At 50.8% G+C, this 18,524-nt stretch overlaps 1 protein-coding gene across 1 annotated transcript in view; it reads right to left on the bottom strand.

The window, feature by feature from the left end:
• SBNO2 (strawberry notch homolog 2) overlaps positions 1–17,579 on the bottom strand; it is a 66,035-nt gene extending 48,456 nt beyond the window's left edge. Inside the window, exons 1-3 of the mRNA XM_087769581.1 lie at positions 17,498–17,579; positions 3,970–4,193; positions 2,775–2,854 (exon numbers count right to left, since the gene is read on the bottom strand). Coding sequence (XP_087625707.1) covers positions 2,775–2,854; positions 3,970–4,095 — 206 coding nt within the window. The 5' untranslated portion in view covers positions 4,096–4,193; positions 17,498–17,579. The remainder of the gene's footprint in view (positions 1–2,774; positions 2,855–3,969; positions 4,194–17,497) is intronic.
• Positions 17,580–18,524: the final 945 nt, after the last annotated feature.

An 18,524-nucleotide genomic window follows, 5' to 3' on the forward strand; every position in this document is an offset into this window, starting at 1 on the left:
CAGTCTGCCCCTCCTCTTCCCCATCATTAGACCAATTTATGTTTTTCAAAGCCTACTTTACTATTATAGTAAGCAATACTCCACAGGCAGGTGGCAAAGTAGAAAAGGGCATGAGAACAGCAGGAAAAGAGGGTGTTGTGTGTTTTGGAAACTGGGGAAGAAAGCTTTGCTCCAGCTTTTGAGAAGTACTTTTTGCAGATGTGTGACACCACTTCCACAGCGCAACCGGACAGACCCAGGTTCCCCTGAAGCAAGGGATGGATTGAGCCTACAGCCGCCAAGGAAGCCCGGCTCTTCAGGGAGAATTGCCTTAGAAACAAACTGAGCTACAGCTCCTCCCTGCAGGGGACCTGAACCTCATTTGTTCTTTCAGCAAGGTTTAATACACTGTTTACATTTTTTCAGGTTAAGAAAATCTGAAACACAGAGGCAAGCTTTGGTATCTTTTAAAGAAATTCTCTAGCATGAAAGTTAACTAATGAAAAGAAACAGGAAAAACCTGCTTCAGGACAAAGCTGTTGCTATGAGAATAAGCCATGTCCAAACACAGCCACTTGCAAATGAGATTTCTTCTGCAAGGATTTTGAAGAGAAACTTGTACTAACTCTAATGCCAGCTGCATTTTTCTATTTCACAACATGGGCTATAATTACAACTCCCTTTACAGTCCCATTTTTCAGTGTTTCCATCTCTTCCAGGATTCCTACCTGTAACGCCCTAACCCTAAGTCCACCTAAAAAAGCTTCAGCTGCAGTTTTCAAATACAAAAGGACAGACTTCTTTCTTTTTTGTGAAATACAGCTATGGAAAATTTCACCTGAAAGGTAATTTTTACAGTCACCAGGATATAAAAAACAGGAAGCTAAAGGTGCAGCCGTGGCTAAATCATTCTCTAGCAAGTAATTGTTACAATGAGCCTCATTTCCAAACGTAACTATAGCAAAGTCAACAAGTTTACGTTTGTATTAAATGCAGGCATGTCTTTGCAGGATCAAGGCTATGACGTTTCCAGCAGAGCTGACACGAGCAGCAGAGCAGCGCTAAGCAGGAAGAAAGCAAGGGGCAAAACCAGAACAAATGGTCAAAGAAAAAAACCCAACACAACAGATAAACACAATCTAATCTTGTGGTTCAATACAGCAAAACAGAAATTCTGTTATAGCTCTCTTGAGGATTCACAAAGTGTAATTTACAGGAATTGTGCTCAAAAAGTGCACCCTCTTCCAATCAGAGGCGGGCTAGCTAAGAGCAAAGATGCTGAACTTATCTGATAGCTCCTCTCAAATTCTCACTTTGGGGAGTAACTAGCACGGCAGAGCTCCATCCAGCACCTGTGGGACAGATTCTTGGTAATCTTACGTCAAGAACTGCCCTGTTCCATCCACCCTGTCGTTGCTGGCTAGCTCACTGCAGCCTGGCGGGGACCAGGCACACGAGAAGCAAGAAGAACTAATACAGAGATGAAATACGGCTCATCCCTCTGAACAGAGGAGCTGATTCTCACTGCTGACAGCCAGGCTGGAACTTTGACACGCCAGAGGATGGATCTCTGCTTTTCCACGAAGATGCTAAAATCCCTTTAGGAAGGAGGTTAAGGTAAACCCTCAAGCACCCGGAATGCAGTTATTAGCTCACAATATCAAGTTCTGTTTCTTTTATTTTTCCTTCCTCCCACCTCTGACCTGAACAAAAGCACATCCTGTATATCTGTGCCACTCCCTGCATTCACAGAGACCAAAGCAGCCCTCGATCAGCCTTCAGACCTTCCCGACAGTCAGCATCCCCCAGTCCCGACAGAGTTCCAACCCAAGTCACTCAGTGGTGGCACAAGGCCACTTTATGCCGTCCCAAACACCTCCTGTCATATCCTACCTTCTGATCCAGGACGGCAGTTCATCGTAAAGGGGGAGAAGGAAGAACAATGTTTACTGTTATGCAAAGATACCTCAAAAATGCTATTTTGGGCACATAATCTAGAAAAGTTTTTGCACCGACCCTAGAAGGCACGTGGCTGATGTCTCTCCCATCAGACAGGGCCGCTGTTACTACGCAAAGGTTACTGAAACCTACCACTACTCTGCTTCACAGCGCTAACCCGGGCTGCACACTAGGCAGCTTTACTCAGAAGTCAGTCACAGTTCTCACACGAGCCCGTACTCATCAGCTCACGCCTTGCGGGATGAGGCTATCGGTGAAGGCTATAGTTATAACCAGAGGAAAAAGTCATGACTCCTGATGAGCTCTGGGTTGCGCGGTTAGGGGCTGTGCACGTTTTTTCAACGTGGACGTGAGATGGTAGCATTTAGTCAGCTCCCAGTCACCTACACGGCAAAAGGTTTTAGCTTCACTTCACCTGTAAGTCTGCCACCTGGTACCAGTAGCACCTCCTCCTTGTCTGCACCATCTGCATAAAGCTAGAGATGGCCCCGCGTATTTGCTCAGCCAGATTGTGCTAATGGGGTGTTTTTAAGAACTCCATTAGCATAACAAATCCAGGCTAAAACAAGGCTGTTCCTCCCTTATAGCAGCCTCCAGGTTTACCAGAAATCAAAGTTTTTCTCTTTTTTTTTAACGAGAGAAGAAAAATAAAAAAAGCTGTTTGCTGCTTTTTCCAAGATGTAGCAGTTTATGAAATGCCACAAGATCAGTGTGTGATGCAAGTATTTCCCCATCAGTTAGTGAAATAAAGTAAACAAGGAAAACAGTAAAGAAACAGTTGAATCACGGGGTGTGCAAGAGCAGAGGGGAATTATACAAAGGAGAACAGCACTCACTGGTTTTCACTGGGGAAAGATGAGGTTGGGAACGAGGCAGGGTAGCAGCTACTCCACGAGTCGGCAGCCAGCACGGAATTCTGCAAGGAGAAACCAGAACAGTTACAGCAGCAGAGGACTGGCACCGCTACCCGCAGCTGCAGGTCTGAGGCCAGGCTTACGACTTCTCTTCCTCCGTGCCCTGCACAAGCAGAGGTGGCTCCGTCTCTCATAGGAGGGGAAATCGAGTGCCACGCTCCAGTTTGAGCTTTTGAACCTACTTTCCTGTTACTGTCCCCTGAAGGACAACAGGGTCAGTCCCCTTTCCTAGCCCTTTAACCTCAGTCTCTGCAGAAAGCGAGCACCAACCCATTAACTTGAAATCGGCTTGCACAGGTAAACAGCCGACAACATCGTTCTTTTCTTTTTGTCTTTCCACCTCCCTCAACAGTCTCCAACGTTAACGGGAAGCTTTTAGCTCAGCACGTACCAATACAATCATGGAAGGAATACAGTATCTTACTACTCAGCTACAGATCAGTCTTTCATCTGTCCTTTTTTGCGTCCAAAGCAATGATACCTCATGCTTGAAGCAACATGCACTTGGTGAAATGGGCCTCTCTTTTTAACCTCTAAATTCCTACATGTGACAAAACTCAAACAAGAGTTATAAACAGAAACAGAAAACTGCAGGAACATGTAAGCTATTTTGGGATAGAGGTTTGCTTTTTGCCCTGTTGAGAACAAACGCATCAGGGACCCGGTCTTGTTTTAGCAGCCGTATCAGGACAAATACGGCCCTATTCATCTCTGCCACGCTCAAAAAAGGCACAGCTGGAGCCAGCAATAGATTTAGCACATCTCAGAGAGACGAGCTGGGGTAGAAACAAAGTTTGCAATCCTGTGTAAACTCTTTAGTCTCCTCCCAAGGAGCCTGGCAACTACCAGCTTTTAGAGAGGCGCTGTTTTAATCACAGTCTTGTTCTCCTCCCACTTCAAAGGCAGCAGACAGCCGTCGCCTCAACCCTCCAGCATTCCCAATCAATACTTCGTGCCCCTGGACAGCTGCCTAGAAAGCCTGGCAAATAGCTCCTGTAAATACGCACAAGGACTCCCTGGATTTAACAGGCTGGAGCGCTCGGCTCAGACCCCTTCCGGCGGCACCCTCCGAACAGCCGCTCCCTACCCCTCCCCGAGGAGCTGCCGGGGCCCTCACCTCCATGGCTGGCAGGGCGAGCTGGGAGCGGAGGCCGGGGATGCTGTAGAGGGTATTGCCCGACTGCTGGTGCTCGTGCTGCGGATAGTTCTTCCCCCCGTCCATGGCAGGGTGTGCTGAGGGCATCAGCCTGCGTCCTGCCGCATGAAGTCCTCAGGGCAGGTGGAACGGGCTATGGAGTGGCGGAAGGTTCTTTATCTGTGCTCTTCACCCTGCACCATGTCCTGGGGTGGAAAAGAAATGCACATTTCGATTTTATGAAAGGGGAGAAGAAAGAAAAAAAAAAAAACACTTCTAAGACCAAACGTAGCTAAGAGATCAGTAAACAGACGTCAGCCTGTGAAATGCCTGCTGCCTTTCCATAAAAGAGAGGTTTTTACTGGGAAACAGAGTTCTCAAATATCACCACACCTGGAATTCACCCAGACCTGCGAACTTACATTAAACACACCTCTCCTGCCTTACTGCAAACCCTGCTGAAGTCTGGCAGATCACCACAATCACCCGTGATTTTTGCAGTAGACACACAGCTGGTTTTTCGCTTGAGGAATTTTCTCGTCTAGCATACAAAAAGATTCTGCAATTCTGTGCAAGCTCGTGACGATCAATTCCCCCAAATCCCTCGTTTTCATGAAAACAGGCTAAGTTGTGGAACGCTGTTCCACAGTCCCGATGGCCACGCTGAGCGACGAGCGGATCGGCTCGCGGGGTCAGGCTGCGCCTGTATCTCCGACCTCGCTGTACTTTTGATGTCTCCCTAATTTCACAGCAGACGTTCAGTGCGCACCTTTTCGCCACGGCTACGCACAAAGGTCAAACCGGATAGTATACTTTTAGCATTAACGCTCTTAATCTAACAAATGTAAGAGCTTATCAGCTGTCTTGCATTTTCCCTGTGCTAGCAAGATGAGATTTCGGAATCATGCTTGCTAAAGCAAGAGTATTGTTCTGGCAGGGATTAACCTCACGATGAGACACTGCCTTCAGTGCGCCTTCTCAGTCAAAACCTTCAAAGTAACTTCTGATTTTCTTTTTTTTTTTTTTTTTTTTTTTACTAAATTCTCCATAACCCCACAGAGCATCAATTTCCAATTGGATTTAACGGATTAAGCAAAAGAGATGGCAAAAGCAACCTATACAATCAGAGGAGCAAGAGAAAAGCATCCGTGATGTCTTTACTTCCGTGGCATCTTTTTTTGCCCCTCTTCTGCCTCCCGTGACCCTGTCCGCCACCAGAAGCCCGTAGCCTGACAGCCGAGTAAATGAAACTGGCCGATATATTCTCATCGAGCAAGGTAGCCAAGCAGAAAAACTAAGTAGCACAAACTGAAGCTGCAATTTAAAATATGCCAGCTTTGATCATTTAGAAGATACTACTTGCTACAAGGAGTATTTTTGAAAAGTCATTTCTGAGTCAGAGTCCCTTTAAAAATAAATGACCTTTCAGCAGACGAAATTATTTCTGCATTTGTAATGGAAAGCGAAATTAAAGTGACTCTTTCTTTCTTTCTCTGGTGGCAGCAGCCGTGCCAGGAGGGCTCCCAGCAGGGCTCGCATGTGCAGGCTGCAGAACCCGCAGGGGACCCACGACGTCCCCGCCGAGCCCAGGGCGGAGAGCCCGCCGCCGATCCCGCGGTGAAAAGTTACCGGGCAAAGCCCTCGCACCCCAGGCTTTCTGGGTGAAGAGCGGAGACCGACGACCCTGCTCCTCTAACAAACTGCGGGCGCGCAAATGCCTTCACAAGACGCAGGCTTCCAGACTGAATTAAATCATTTGCCGGAGGCTAAGCACTTTGCGGTTTAAAAAAGTATTCCCCCTTTTATTTTAGCTAAAGAGGTAGTCACACTGGGATGCACACGGTTTACGTAAGCTCACAAGCCCGTGCTGGATGAAAGCTGTGGCTCATCGCAGTGGGGCTGCGGAGCAGAAGGCGACTTCCCCAGGAGCAGGGTGGCCAGTCCTCCCGGCCGCCGCGGGTTTAAACAGGCTGCAGAGTTTGCTAATCCAGCCTTTGCCTCTTCCCACAGCCTGACAAACTCGGGGAAAAAAAAAAAAAGACCAAGTGACAAAGATGCAAGCGTTCTCCCTAGGAAAGCACAATGAAACATCACCTCCGGAGAATAAAGTTTATACGCCAGCAGAAGTAGCACCAGGCTACCTGAAAAGATCATTAAGCTGCAAAAATCTCAGACCATTTTAGTTAATCGCTAACAGAATAAATACTCTTTACAAAGGCCTGGGATCACCTAGATCCTTTTCACTGGCTTTATTTCACCAGAGATTTACTGCAGTCTCGTTCTTTTACAAGCAGAAGTGTTTCTTTTTATTACACCATAAAATCCACACTCAGGCTTTATAGTCCATAAGCCCAGGAGCAAAAAAAAGCTAAAATCACTTAGCTAGCACCCCAGCATCCTAATTAATATTGTTATACTGGCCTCAGGCCTCTTGATTTATTAGCCAAACGTTAGCACCAGGGTTCCCAAAACGCAGCCTGCCGACCACTTGTAGCCTTGATGCCTCATTAGAAGCTGCTTAATCACGGCCTGCCTCGACGCGAGCCAGCTCACCGGCAGGGCTGCGGAAGCAGCAGCGTTACCGGCGGGTGCTCTGGCCCCCCTCACGCACGAATGAAGGGGTGATGCTGGAGCCCTATTATTTAAGCAAAACCTCGTTTATCTGACATCTCCTGAAGATAAAGGACTGCAGCTGAATCTCCTCAGGCAGCCCAACGTTGCGTCCCGCCTATCAGGTGGCTCTGCGCACAAAAGACTGTGAAGACATTAAAACATTCAAGGACTTCTTCCTCCCAAGCCACGTGATTTATTGCAACAGACCTCACGAACAGGGATGCGTAACTGCAGACTTTGACCCCAAGCCCACTGTGAAAAGATGCAGTAAAAAGCGTCGCCAGCAAGAAATGAAGCAACCTATGCTTCAGCGTGATGGCCACACAGTCCTCCCAGGGGATGCTTTCCTCTCTGGCCTTTAGGGCGGCTTTTTTCTTTTCCTTTAAATTGTTCTCTGATGCCACTGGTGGTCCACGAGAGATCCTACAAAATTTTAAGTTACGTCTAAGGAAGACAGTAATAAGAGACAAGACAAAGGTTTATCGTGACTCCACTTATCTCCAGTGGACACCACAGATGAAATTGCAGGGTTTGCTTTAAAAATAGCCCTGCCTCATGCCTTCTCCCAGTCATAAAATTCCCGGCTTTGCTTCTTGTCTTGGGGGATTTGACAAGAGGACCTAGATTATAAATGAAGCCTGGGCTACAGCATCCCAATCCCCAAACGAAGCAGTGGGGAGCAGAGCAGCAAACCTACAGTTAGCTGTGTTTTCCACTTCCATCAGCCTGCTCCAGGACCCTCCGGCCTTCCAACGCAAGAGAGACGTTGGCAGTACAAGGCTGTAAGGAAGACAGCCTTTCCCCCACTCCCCCCCCCCCCCTTTTTTTTTTTTTTTAAGATTACCTTTAAATACTGCTCGGCTGTTCCTGAACAGAGGCGGTGAGGTTTGCTGACCTAAGGGTCAACGTCACAGACTGCTTTAGAGATATCGATATCCTCCGGTGCCTTTAAAATACTGTCTTTTATTTTCACCAGTGACTGCAGGGGAGTTCTCTGCTTTTTTTTTCCCTATTTGTAACAGCTTTCGATAGGAAATCAGCAGCAGTTATTCCCGTAACAGCTGTAGCAAATATACAGCTTTACTTACACATCCAAAGTAACTTATGAAGGGTAAAATCAATATCAGAATTTCTCCCCGCCTGCTCTACATTATCTCATGTCTTGGCAACACCAGATTTCACTGGCCGGAGTCCTTGCGGAGCAGAGCGCCTTTCCCTAAAACAGCATCAGTTCCTTAGGAAAACCTCATACCCCATTAGCAAAACGAAGGAAAACTGCTTAAGGAACTGTAAACTTCTACGCTTGAGCAATGGCCAGATGGTAAAAGACGATGCACTGAATTTTCATGACTTAATTCCTCTGAAGAGATCGAAGTGAACAGCAGTCCAGCCTTACAGATGGGCAGCCCAAAAACTAGAGGTCTTTTGGTCAGAGACACCGAGAAAACCAGTAACAGTTAAGAATGAAACCCAGATGTCGTGGACTCCCAGCCTTGTCCTCCAGGCCACACCGAGAGGATGAACCCCCTCAACATCACAAACCAGCGCACTGCTGAAGAAACATCGCCTTAGCGCCCCGGTGTCACGCAGCGGCTCATCACCACCACAAGGCTGCTATGAACTGTCCAGCCACGTCAGCTCCTTGCCGCTTCTGATAAACGCCGTCATGCCCTGTCAGCATTGACCTATACAGAACAAACCACTAAAAAACTCTGAATACAAACACGGAAAGAAGAGAGCTGGAATACTGCATCGCCTTGGTTTATGGGGCGTCTCTAGCTAGTGTATATTCCAAAATACATCCAAGCGTCAATACCAGTGGGAAGCAAGAGGCATCTCACTCTGCACCCCTCCGTCCGTTGCCTCGATGCCGGAGGATGCTGAAGGCACCTCTTGTCCGACCAGAACAGCACCAGCAACCCGGCAGCAGAGCCCGCGCCGGCCGTCACCAAACCCCAACCTCCTCCGCTCCGCCAAGCTTCCGTACCGCACAGTCCCTTCTGTGCTCCGCGCGGGAAGACGGCGCTGACAGCAGGTTCCCGGGATGATTAACACGGCGTTTATAACAGCTCGCACTAGAAGCTCGTGCTCTGATAAGAGAGGGCTGCTGTCTGGCTTATGCACTCAAACTCCAAGAAAAAGGCAAAGAAAAAACTGACTAAAGCCAGTTTCAGAGAGCTCCGTGAGCCCAGGGATGGCAGACAACGCCCGTCACGGGAACAGAAGTGGAAACAGCCTTTGGTAGGTGCCTGTCTCACCATCCTCCCGGCAGCCTCGTCACGGAAAACCATGGAAATCGGCAAGCTCCCTGCAAGCCAGAGCGCTCTCGTTTCCACATCCCATCCTGTCGCTGGAACAATCAAAACTGATAAGCAGAGGCCCACAGTTCGCAAGTGAACTGTTACAGCAAACTTTCTCTTAAACATTTTTCCACTTCTCTTACCCATATACTCCAACAAAGTAACAATTCCCACCGTTAAGGCAAATCAGATCTCTCTAGTTTAAGATCATTTCTATGACAGAAGCCCAAGTGGGCTTCAAGTGGCCCACCAGGATTTATTTAAACAAAAAAAAAGAAAAAAGACGAGGGCACTATCAGCAACTAATTTGACATGGGAGTATTAGAAAGTCCAGGGCAGCAGTGAACAAAAATTTAATTACTGGTACCAACTTTTGATCTTAACAGTCAAAAAAGGTTCTAGTTACACAGATTAATGCTTATTTTTTCTAAAGTTTCAGAGTAACTTCTAGTACTGTCTAAGATTCAACCACAGAGTTAAAACTCTCTTTCACAAGTCACGGATGAAAAAAAACTTTTTTAAAACCTCTCCCCTGTCCTGTCAGCCTTTGACAACGCTTGGGATGTTTGCTGATTATTCACTTTTAAAATTGCTACTTAGGAAAAAATAAACAACCTAAACAAGCAGAGTGCTACCACCAAATTCAAGAATCGAGAACTGACTGAAGTTTTTCATAGTGCTAGGAAATAAGGAATGCAGAATCATGGAAAACAGCAACCTTGAACTCAATGACAGAAGTCATGTCAGGCCACCCTACCGAAACGAACCCCGCTGCGGGGCACGCGTCACATCCCGAGAGCGCAGGAAACGGTCGTTAGCACAAGGAGGTACCAAACACCAACGAGGAATTTCAAAAAGCTTCCCAAGTGGATGATGCTTCAAAATATAACTGCAAAGTAATTAGACTGATTTTACAGATCGGTTATTTGTCACATAGAATTAATTGAAGCACTCCAATGCCATGATAACTCTTCAGGGAGCAATAGGACCAAAAAAAAACCAAACACAAAAAAACCCCAAACAAACATAAAACCCCCCAAAACCAAAAAACCACACCGCCAAACAGTGCAAGGATAAATCCCCTAGAAATCACTGGAATGGATTTTTTCATTTCCCTGCCGCAAAACCCATATATTACAAAAAAAATTCTCAAAGCACAATCTGGAGAGCTGCTTACTTCCAACCAAGCAGAGAAGTTTTCTAGAATCGCCCAAGATGCGGCTCCCGTAAGCAGCGGTTAGGTGAAGGAAGGAAAAGGCTGGGAGAGGAGAACGCCAGCTCCGCAGACCCGCGCCTGGGACAAGCGGCAGCTGGGACAGAACTGCGGGAACGCCAGCACCAGGAGGACAAGGCTCCTGACTTCAAGAACTTCAGTGATTTTCTTCTGCAAGCATCGCTAAGAAACGGCAAAGTGATCTCCCCGGTTCAGAGGGATGGCACTCAAGCAGTGATTACAGAAGCATGAAAAAACCATTGGACTTGCTCCTCTACGGCCGAGCAGCCGATGTTTAATAACGAAACTGGCTCCCTGCATAGCGTGATAAAGCCCCGTGAGCAACTCGATTATATCATGAGTTCTTCTGATTAAGCTATAGGAACAGTTTCAATTTTAATAACAGTTTGCTTAAAGGTTCGCTCTTCAGCCCAGGTGGTAAGGGGCAGCTCCAGTCTGGAATTCCTGTGGAATTCATCACACCTAGACGTTACAGAGCACAAATTTCAACTTTTAACAGCTTGAGCTGCTTAGAAATTTATCGGACCAGCGCTGCAGCAGACAATTTCCAATTCGAAAAACATAACGAACTGCTCCGCAATAATCAGGATCGACAGAGCTGTGGGTAAGGGCTCAGTTCGCGGGTATCTGCAATCAAGAGATGAAAACAACCATTGTGCACTGAGTAAATGCAAACACTTCCTCCTGCTGTGCTTCAGTCTTTGTTAGTGTATTTTAAATTGTCTGCATTAAAGGAAGATAGCTAGGAAACCACAGGTATGCACGGAACAGTCAGAGCTAAACCTGCTGATCGTGAATTACCGTGCACTCCATAACGACAGAAAGACCTCAGAAATTTGATCTAGTTCCTTCTCCCGCTTGCAGATTAATTCCTCTCCCACCCGCCCCCATGGAGCGGACCGGGAGCCCCAGGCCTCCTGCCCCTATCCCGCTCCCTCCACCAACGCCGGCACCCGCGGCCGCTGCGGCTGGACGGAATTCTTCAGAACACGGTTAGTGTATAACTGCCCAAAGAAATGGGAACTTAATGCTACGGAACTCTTAAAAGCCATTTTTATGTCTCAAGCGCCAAGCTAGCTTCAAGTTCCTCTTTAATGTTTCTTCTTGCCATATTTTTGGACCAAACAACATCGTGCCTTGAGGAATGAGAAGGGAAGGGTTCGAATCAGAGCCCCAGTCACGGCCACCGGCAGTGACTCACTTGGAGAAACAGGAAAGCCAAGGGAGAGGAGCTAGGATCTGCCCTCTGATAGAGCCACGGTCCCCTCGCAGAGCTACCGTCAGGCTCCACCGTATCTAGAACAGGGACAAGCAGACAAAAGATAGTATCCGAGCGCAGAAGTTCAACACGAACAGAAGTATCAGATCTTTTCCCTGCGGATAAGTCAAAATATGAATGGAAATACCATTTTTTTCATGCTCTCCACTATTTGCAGCTTAGCTCTTTTTCATTAGGCAAACCCAGTTCTTTGCACAGCAAAACTAAATACAGTACTGCTTGTTTAAGCAGCTGAAACACTGTTGAAAAAGGAATTTCAAGTTAATTTGCAAAGAAGGCAGAAGTTAATGCAGAAACAGAAAATACTGCGAGTGACTCACTCTAGCTCTCTACTGTTCTTAAGCAAATGACTGGTCAATTTATATTTGAAAGCCAAAGAGTCCAAAGTTTGTTCCTTACTAGGAACTATCTTACAAGAGAGTTATACCGATTCCATGCACTTATCTCAACGAAAACACAGAAAGGAAGATTACGTCTCCGACCTTGCATATTAGAAAACATGAAAAAACGTGGGCCTGATGCAGACAACTTCAAAGTACTATTAGAAAGAGTTACAAAAAAGAGGGGTGAGAAAATCTAACCTTAGGCAGGTGAGGACTACAACCCAGTCCAGTTACAAACGCACAGGATAACATCCATCTAAAAGATATTTATTATCTGTGATGAAAGCAGAATCACTTTAGGGCGTCCTAACCCAAGCACTTTAAGCCACCCTGATCTCCTGAACGCTTTCGGCAAGGCAGAACGCACTCGGGAGCATTTGTTCCGTACGGACTCAGAGCTGTAAGCGCGTAGGCACGGCACTGCCAGGCTCCTGAGCAACTCCGAGAAGGAACCGCGGCAAGCCTTGCTACCTACCCAGGCTGTGCAACTCGATACGGAACCGCAGAGTGAAACAAGCTATTTGACAGATTAACTGCTGGCATTCGATAGTCTGTAAGCAGAGGGAAGAAGAATTGAGATCATTCCAAAGCTTCTTGCCAGATCTGTGCAAGATATATGGTGGTGCAGGCAAAAGAAACTTGCCCTTCAAGGACGGTGGTGTTTCAAGAATGAAAAGGAAGAGCTTTACCCTTCAAGAAGTGCTGGCTCCTCCTCATTTGAAGCTCAGACCGTACAGGGGGAAAAAAAAAATATCAAAGACAGCTTTTTGGAAGGAAAAGTCCTCTTTACAAGAAAATATTAACTGTCCCACACAATTAGATTTAAAGTAAGTCAGGCAGGTTTAAATTAGCATGTAACAGACTTAATTATTGTAAGTGCCAGGAAAAAAATAAAAGTTGAAAAAGAACACTCAGAGACAGGTCAGGTTGCAAGGACTGCAGCAGCAGAGGCAAGAACAAGGAACAGAACAAGGAACTGCAGTTGACAAAGTCAGGGCAAGCTCTGGGGAAGAGCACAGGGGCTATATTTAGGCTCCACAGGTCTGCCATGGAAATAGTCACACCATCAGCGGGGAAGTGCCGTACAGCACGGCCGAGCGCATCCGCGTACGGAGACGGACTGCGCGGACGGTGACCGCCACCCCATCGCACGGGAGCCAGCCCAGGCCCCGGAGCAAGCGCAGCTCGTCGGGAAAGGAGGCTCCACCCCGACCAAACGCCAACAGGGTCGTTCTTCTCCCCACCACGGGAGGGATCGACACCGGTATAAAGCACCTTTGCACCAACCAAGCCCTGTGCTGCACCCAGAATTGCGCTGCCCATCGCTGGGACGCTCCTTGGTGCTGCTTGGATACTTGCGAGAGTCACAGCGGCCTTAATCCTTGCACAGAAACACAAGACTAAATAATGAGAGAGAAAAATCTTAATCTGGAGTCTTGTTGCTGGCGTCTGCCCCAATGTGCCATTCCCTAAATTTCCAGGGATTAATATTAAGCAATTAAGTGGCACGGCAGCTTTAGTAACAACAGAAAGGTTTGCTAATCTAGCCACTGACATAAATTGTCTTAAATCTTCCACAGACACTTTTCTTTCAAGGCTGCACAATTAAAGTGAATTGCTGATGCTACCTGCAATGCTGACCTCGCTTCTCATTCATTCGCTCGCGGTGACTCCAGAACATGACCTCTCCTGCTTCCCTGGACTCTGTTTCTCCACCAGCAGAGCCGTCAGGTCCCTGCTTCACCATGCCAAGGTTCCTGCTACTTCCCCACAATGAAGCGGCTGCAAAGCGGACGGCCGTCCTCTGCGCTTGCAGGCTGCTCTCACTCTGATGGTCTGTCTCCAGATTCAAATGTTCTGCTTTGAGCAACAGAATATTGCTCCAACGGGGACCCAGACCCAACGTAAAGCTGGCTTCGGGGACCCAGACCCAACGTAAAGCTGGCTTCGGGGACCCAGACCCAACGTAAAGCTGGCTTCGGGGACCCAGACCCAACGTAAAGCTGGCTTGTAGGGCAGAGACAGATTCCATCTGTTCTCCCGGGTGGCAGAGCAGGGACAGATACGACTATTTCTGGGCAGAGCAAAAAAACCTCCCCATATACTACACACGCTTTTGCCAAGAAACACTCGGCACATTTTTGTGTAAATCCATGCAGCACCACCCTCACACAACCATGCACTGAAGTTTCCAAAGCGTAAATACGCAAGCCCCGTAGGGCAGAGCTCGGGTTGAAGCAGACGAGTGGCTCAGACAGCAAATGCGCAAAACAGTTCTCAAAAGCAGGGGCTTGAACACCCCCCGCCAGCGGGGCAGAGCCCGAGCGGGGCACCGCGAGCCTCGGAGCTGCTCCCCTTCTCACGCCCGTCGCCAGTAAGGTCCTGGAAGAAAACAAACCATGGCGAGAGCGTGATGGGTGCCGGCTGCCCGCTAGCACGGCAGCCACGGCGCGCAGCACAGCCAGGGTCCGGCAGCAGCGAAGCACACCTGGACAGAGCTGTAACACAAGCCCAACACAAGCCGAAGGCAACCTCAGAAGCACAGCTGCAAGGTAGAAATCCATTATTACAGTACTTAATTAAAGGGAAGAAGAAGAGCACAAAGAACTCGGCTAAGGTCAGAAGCCAAGAAAACACGGGTCTGTGACTCTCGACACTTTGCTCTACCCCCAGTTTCAATCATGAGAGACGCTGGAAGAAGCACTCTCCCCAGGAGCTGAGCAGGTCTCGATGTTCTGTTTCACACGCAGCCATTCACGGCGGAAAAAATACTCCGGGACATCAAAGCCTGCTTCCCTATTGATCGTGAGCACGTAAACCTCATTTCAACCCAGCCAGCCTTCAGGCATGCCCAAGGTATCCTTTCTCTGTGAAAGAGATGTATTCGCCTCCTTCATAGCTACGTGTTTACAGACTTTGATCGCGTTACCAAAAAAGACTGACGAGTTTTAAGTTTTAAGCTGAAAAAAATGTTTTGGGAGAATATGAAACTCCTAATTAAGCCTAGAAGGCTTTCCTGAGAGATCCAGACTCTCACGATTAAAAATCACAGCACAGTATTCAGCGACTACACAGTTGGCTCTTTATTACAGTGTCACTATTTAAAAAGCTTTAAACCTGCATCAGCATTTTTATTAGAGACCATTTCAGGGATCTATAACTTAACCATTAAAAAGGCCTATTCAGTCAGGAAACGCAACCCTCAAACACACCATATGCTCGCTACTTTAAACAAACAAACAAAAAAATTCCTGTCCATGTATACTTTAGTTTTGAAAAAACCTGCAATGAAAGTAGCTGCAGCTTTTCAGCGAGTGCCCGGCCTGGCAGAGGCGGCCCGTCCCATGTCTGGCACATGATGACACATGACGCTCGGGCCTGCTTTTTTTGTTCCAAAGTCGGCAGGGATTAGCGGGGGGACCCACCGCACGGGGAGCTCGGCCAGCACAAAACAAAACCAACGCTCAACACAAGCAACCAGGCAGCTAAAGGGAGGGAGCAGTGGTTTTCCAGGAGAAGTCTGTTCCTGTTCAAGGATGAGGAGGCAAGACCCTGAAAAAGGTAAAGCGTGGGAGGAAACTGCATTTAGCAAAACGTGACGGATTTCTAGGAGTTTTTTTAAAAGGTGCGAGTTCATACATAAGAAAAGAAAAATCCACACATGGGACTCAGCAAAATCTTTCAGAACACTTTTAAGAGACCAAAGTTAAGATCTAATCATTAAAGAAAAAAGGTTGCAAAATGCACTGGCCGTGCCATCTCCTGCCAAGTTCTGTGGGTTTACCATTACGTTTTCCTTTATAAAGAAAAAATATCTTCTCTTTCAGCTGGCCTGAAAGCCCAGCAAAAGCACGGCTGCGATGCCAAGACCAGGCAAAGCGCTGCTGAGGGAAGCAGGTGGGGAAAAGGCACCTTTCTCTTTCGACTTTCGTCAGCCATCCCAGCTACGGCATGAAACAGCCCCGAGTAACAAAACGCCACTCTTTAATCAGACAAAGACCCTCTAACGCCCATCACAGTTCTGTCACCTTCCGCGTCTAACCCTGGGCAAGCTCCAGACAGAGCACAGCGACTTCAGGCGCTCCAGGACAATGCCAGCTTTGCACAACGCCAGTGCTGAGCGCTAAGATTTCAGATGTTTTCAGGCTGCTACTTTGGCAATGACCAGAAAAGTACTTCAGACAACTCAAACATTCTTCCTTTGAAGAGTGCTCGCACTAGTGTTTGAATGAGACTTCATTCAGCTGAGCTGCTACAGGTCTAAGTCTTATTTTGGGAAAGCGAGGGTGCAAACGTCAAGGGAACAGACCTCCATCGACAAACGAGCAAGCAGCAGAGAGAAGAACAGAATTCAGGCTGCCGAAGCTTCCAGCTGGCATCCTCGCTACTGAACACCGCAAACGTTTTTACTGCTTTATGGGATGCACAGCGTTCCCTGAACTCAAAGCAAAAGTGTTAGTACGTGATTCCCATCAGCCGCTGCTCTTCAGCCTAAACGTACCCACACAGGTCAGAGAGAGCTCAGCATTTCGGATGACACGCAGATAATCTGCGGAAGACAGCGGCACCGCACAGCTACAGCCGGCGTCTCTCTGCCCGCTAAAGTTACAACAGTAACAGCGCACAGACCAGAAACTCCCCTGCGGGCTCCTGGATCCAGCGCCGAGCCTGCAGAACCCGCCCTTCAAAGACCATCTTATTTTAATTGTAAATGGAGCATGCTAACTTGAAGTCACAGTTCTTACGCTGATATTTACGGTTACTTTTGAGAACGGAGCTCTTTCGTAAACCCTGCCATTTAATTATGTTAAGAAGCGAGCACACCGGTGACCGCTAACAGCGCCGGAGTTCAGAGTCTGTTAGCGTAAGCTCTGTTTTTCAGAGGTTCTTAACGGGGCCATTAAGGGCGGCACCACAGCGGCAGAAACTTGGCGACCGGGGCCTCGGCCCGCGATGGATTCCGGTGTCCGTTTTTACAGCCCTCGATCTAAAAGCAGCTGAAGGAGGAGCGCAGAAAAACGGGAGCTCGCCGGCGCTTGCCGCCTCAGCTGCGCTCGGGGAACGGCTCCCGGTGGGGGCCCGGGCCTGGGGCAGCGCCGGAGGAGCCCGGCCTTCGCCCCGCGGCCGGCACCGGCACCAAAAGCGGCCCCGGAGCTTCGCCCCGCGGCACCGTTCGCGCTCCTGCGAGGCAGAGCCGCGTTAGCAGCCGGTGCCGAGCGCAGACCGGCTCCTCCCGCGCCCCACGGGACCGACCCGGACCGGGACGATCGCACCCAGCCGCGTCGCAGCGGCAGCCCCGGGCCCGCCCCACAGACGGACACCGTGGGGGAACGCGAGTGACCCGGGGGCCTGGCGCCCGCTGCCCCCACGCTGCGTCCCGGCCCCCGAGGCCCCGCCAGCCCCGGGCAGCCCCAGGGCCCCGCCGCGGCACCGGGCAGGCCCGGCCGGGGCGGCGGCAGGCCGGGGGGCCGCGCTCACCCCGCGGGGCCCCAGGACCCCCCCGGCCCGGCCGCACGGAGCGGGGCCCGGGGCTCTGCGCCCGCTGAGGGGACCGGGCCGGCGTGTGACGGCGGCGGCGGCCCGGGGGGGGGGGACGCGAGCCCTCAGCCCCGCCTGCCCCGGGGCAGCCCCGCGACCCGGCCCCGAGGGGCTGCCGGCGGGGGACCCGCGGCCCGCAGCGGGGGGAGCGGGCGGCCCTTACCTACGTCCCGGGGGGCTCAGGCTCCCGCCCGGCGGCCGCCGCCTCTCCGCACTTCCGGGATCCGCACGGCCGCCATCTTGGGGGGACACGGACTTCCGGCCGGAAGTGGGCGGGGGGCGGTGCCGGCGCCGGCGGCGGGAGCGGGACGGGACCGGACCGGGCCGGGGGGGAACCGGGGCCGGGGGGAACGGGACCGGACCGGACCGGACCGGACGGGAACTGAGGCCGGCGGGACCGGAACGGGACTGGACCGGGCCGGGGGGGAACCGGGGCTGGGGGGAGCGGGCCCGGGCTGGGGGGCAGCAGGGCCCGCGGGAAGCGGCTCCCGGGACCAGGAGGGGCCCGGGGCCGCGGGAGCCCTCAGGTCAGCGGCCGCGGCGGGACCCGGGGCCGCTCCTCCGGGCAGGGCCTGCGCCGCCTTCCCGCCGCGCCGGGCGCTGCCCGCAGCCTCCGGCCCAGCCGCCGCCGGCCGGGCTCTCCCCACCGCGGGGCTGCGGCAGGCCCGGCCCGGCCACCGGGGCCCGCTACGCCGGGAGGGAGGGGAGCGGGAGGGGAACCGACAGCGGCTGCCCGCAGCCCGGGCGGGCACCGGCGGCCCCGCTCCTCCCCGACGGCACGGAGAGCCCGGGCGGGGCCGGTCCGCACCGGGAGGGCTGAAGGCCCCCCCCCCCCCCCCCCCCCCCCCCCCCCCGCCGCTCCCGGGGGTCGGCCCCCGCCAGGGCCGCGCTCCGAGGGTGAATGCAACGCGCGGAATCGCAGGGCCGGAGAACGCCCGGCCCCGGCGGCTGGGCCCGGCTCCGTCATTGCCGGCCGCCCCCGCCCGTCGCTGTCACGTTTCGTGCTGTGACTGCGGGGCGCTTGCGCGGGGCCTGCGCCCCTTCGGAGTCCCAGGATAAGAACAGAAATCCCGACCGGGCCATACAAAAGGCTGCCAGAGCGCTCTATTTTTACGTTGGCATCCCTAGCGCGGCGGCCGCAGCGCGGGTGCCTCGGCGTGGGTTTATCCCCAAGAAGGCAGGCGCCGGCA

The sequence above is a fragment of the Nipponia nippon genome, unplaced genomic scaffold, assembly GCF_047370975.1.
Source record: "Nipponia nippon isolate SJK-2023a ecotype South Korea unplaced genomic scaffold, ASM4737097v1 scaffold_31, whole genome shotgun sequence".
NCBI lineage: Eukaryota > Metazoa > Chordata > Aves > Pelecaniformes > Threskiornithidae > Nipponia > Nipponia nippon.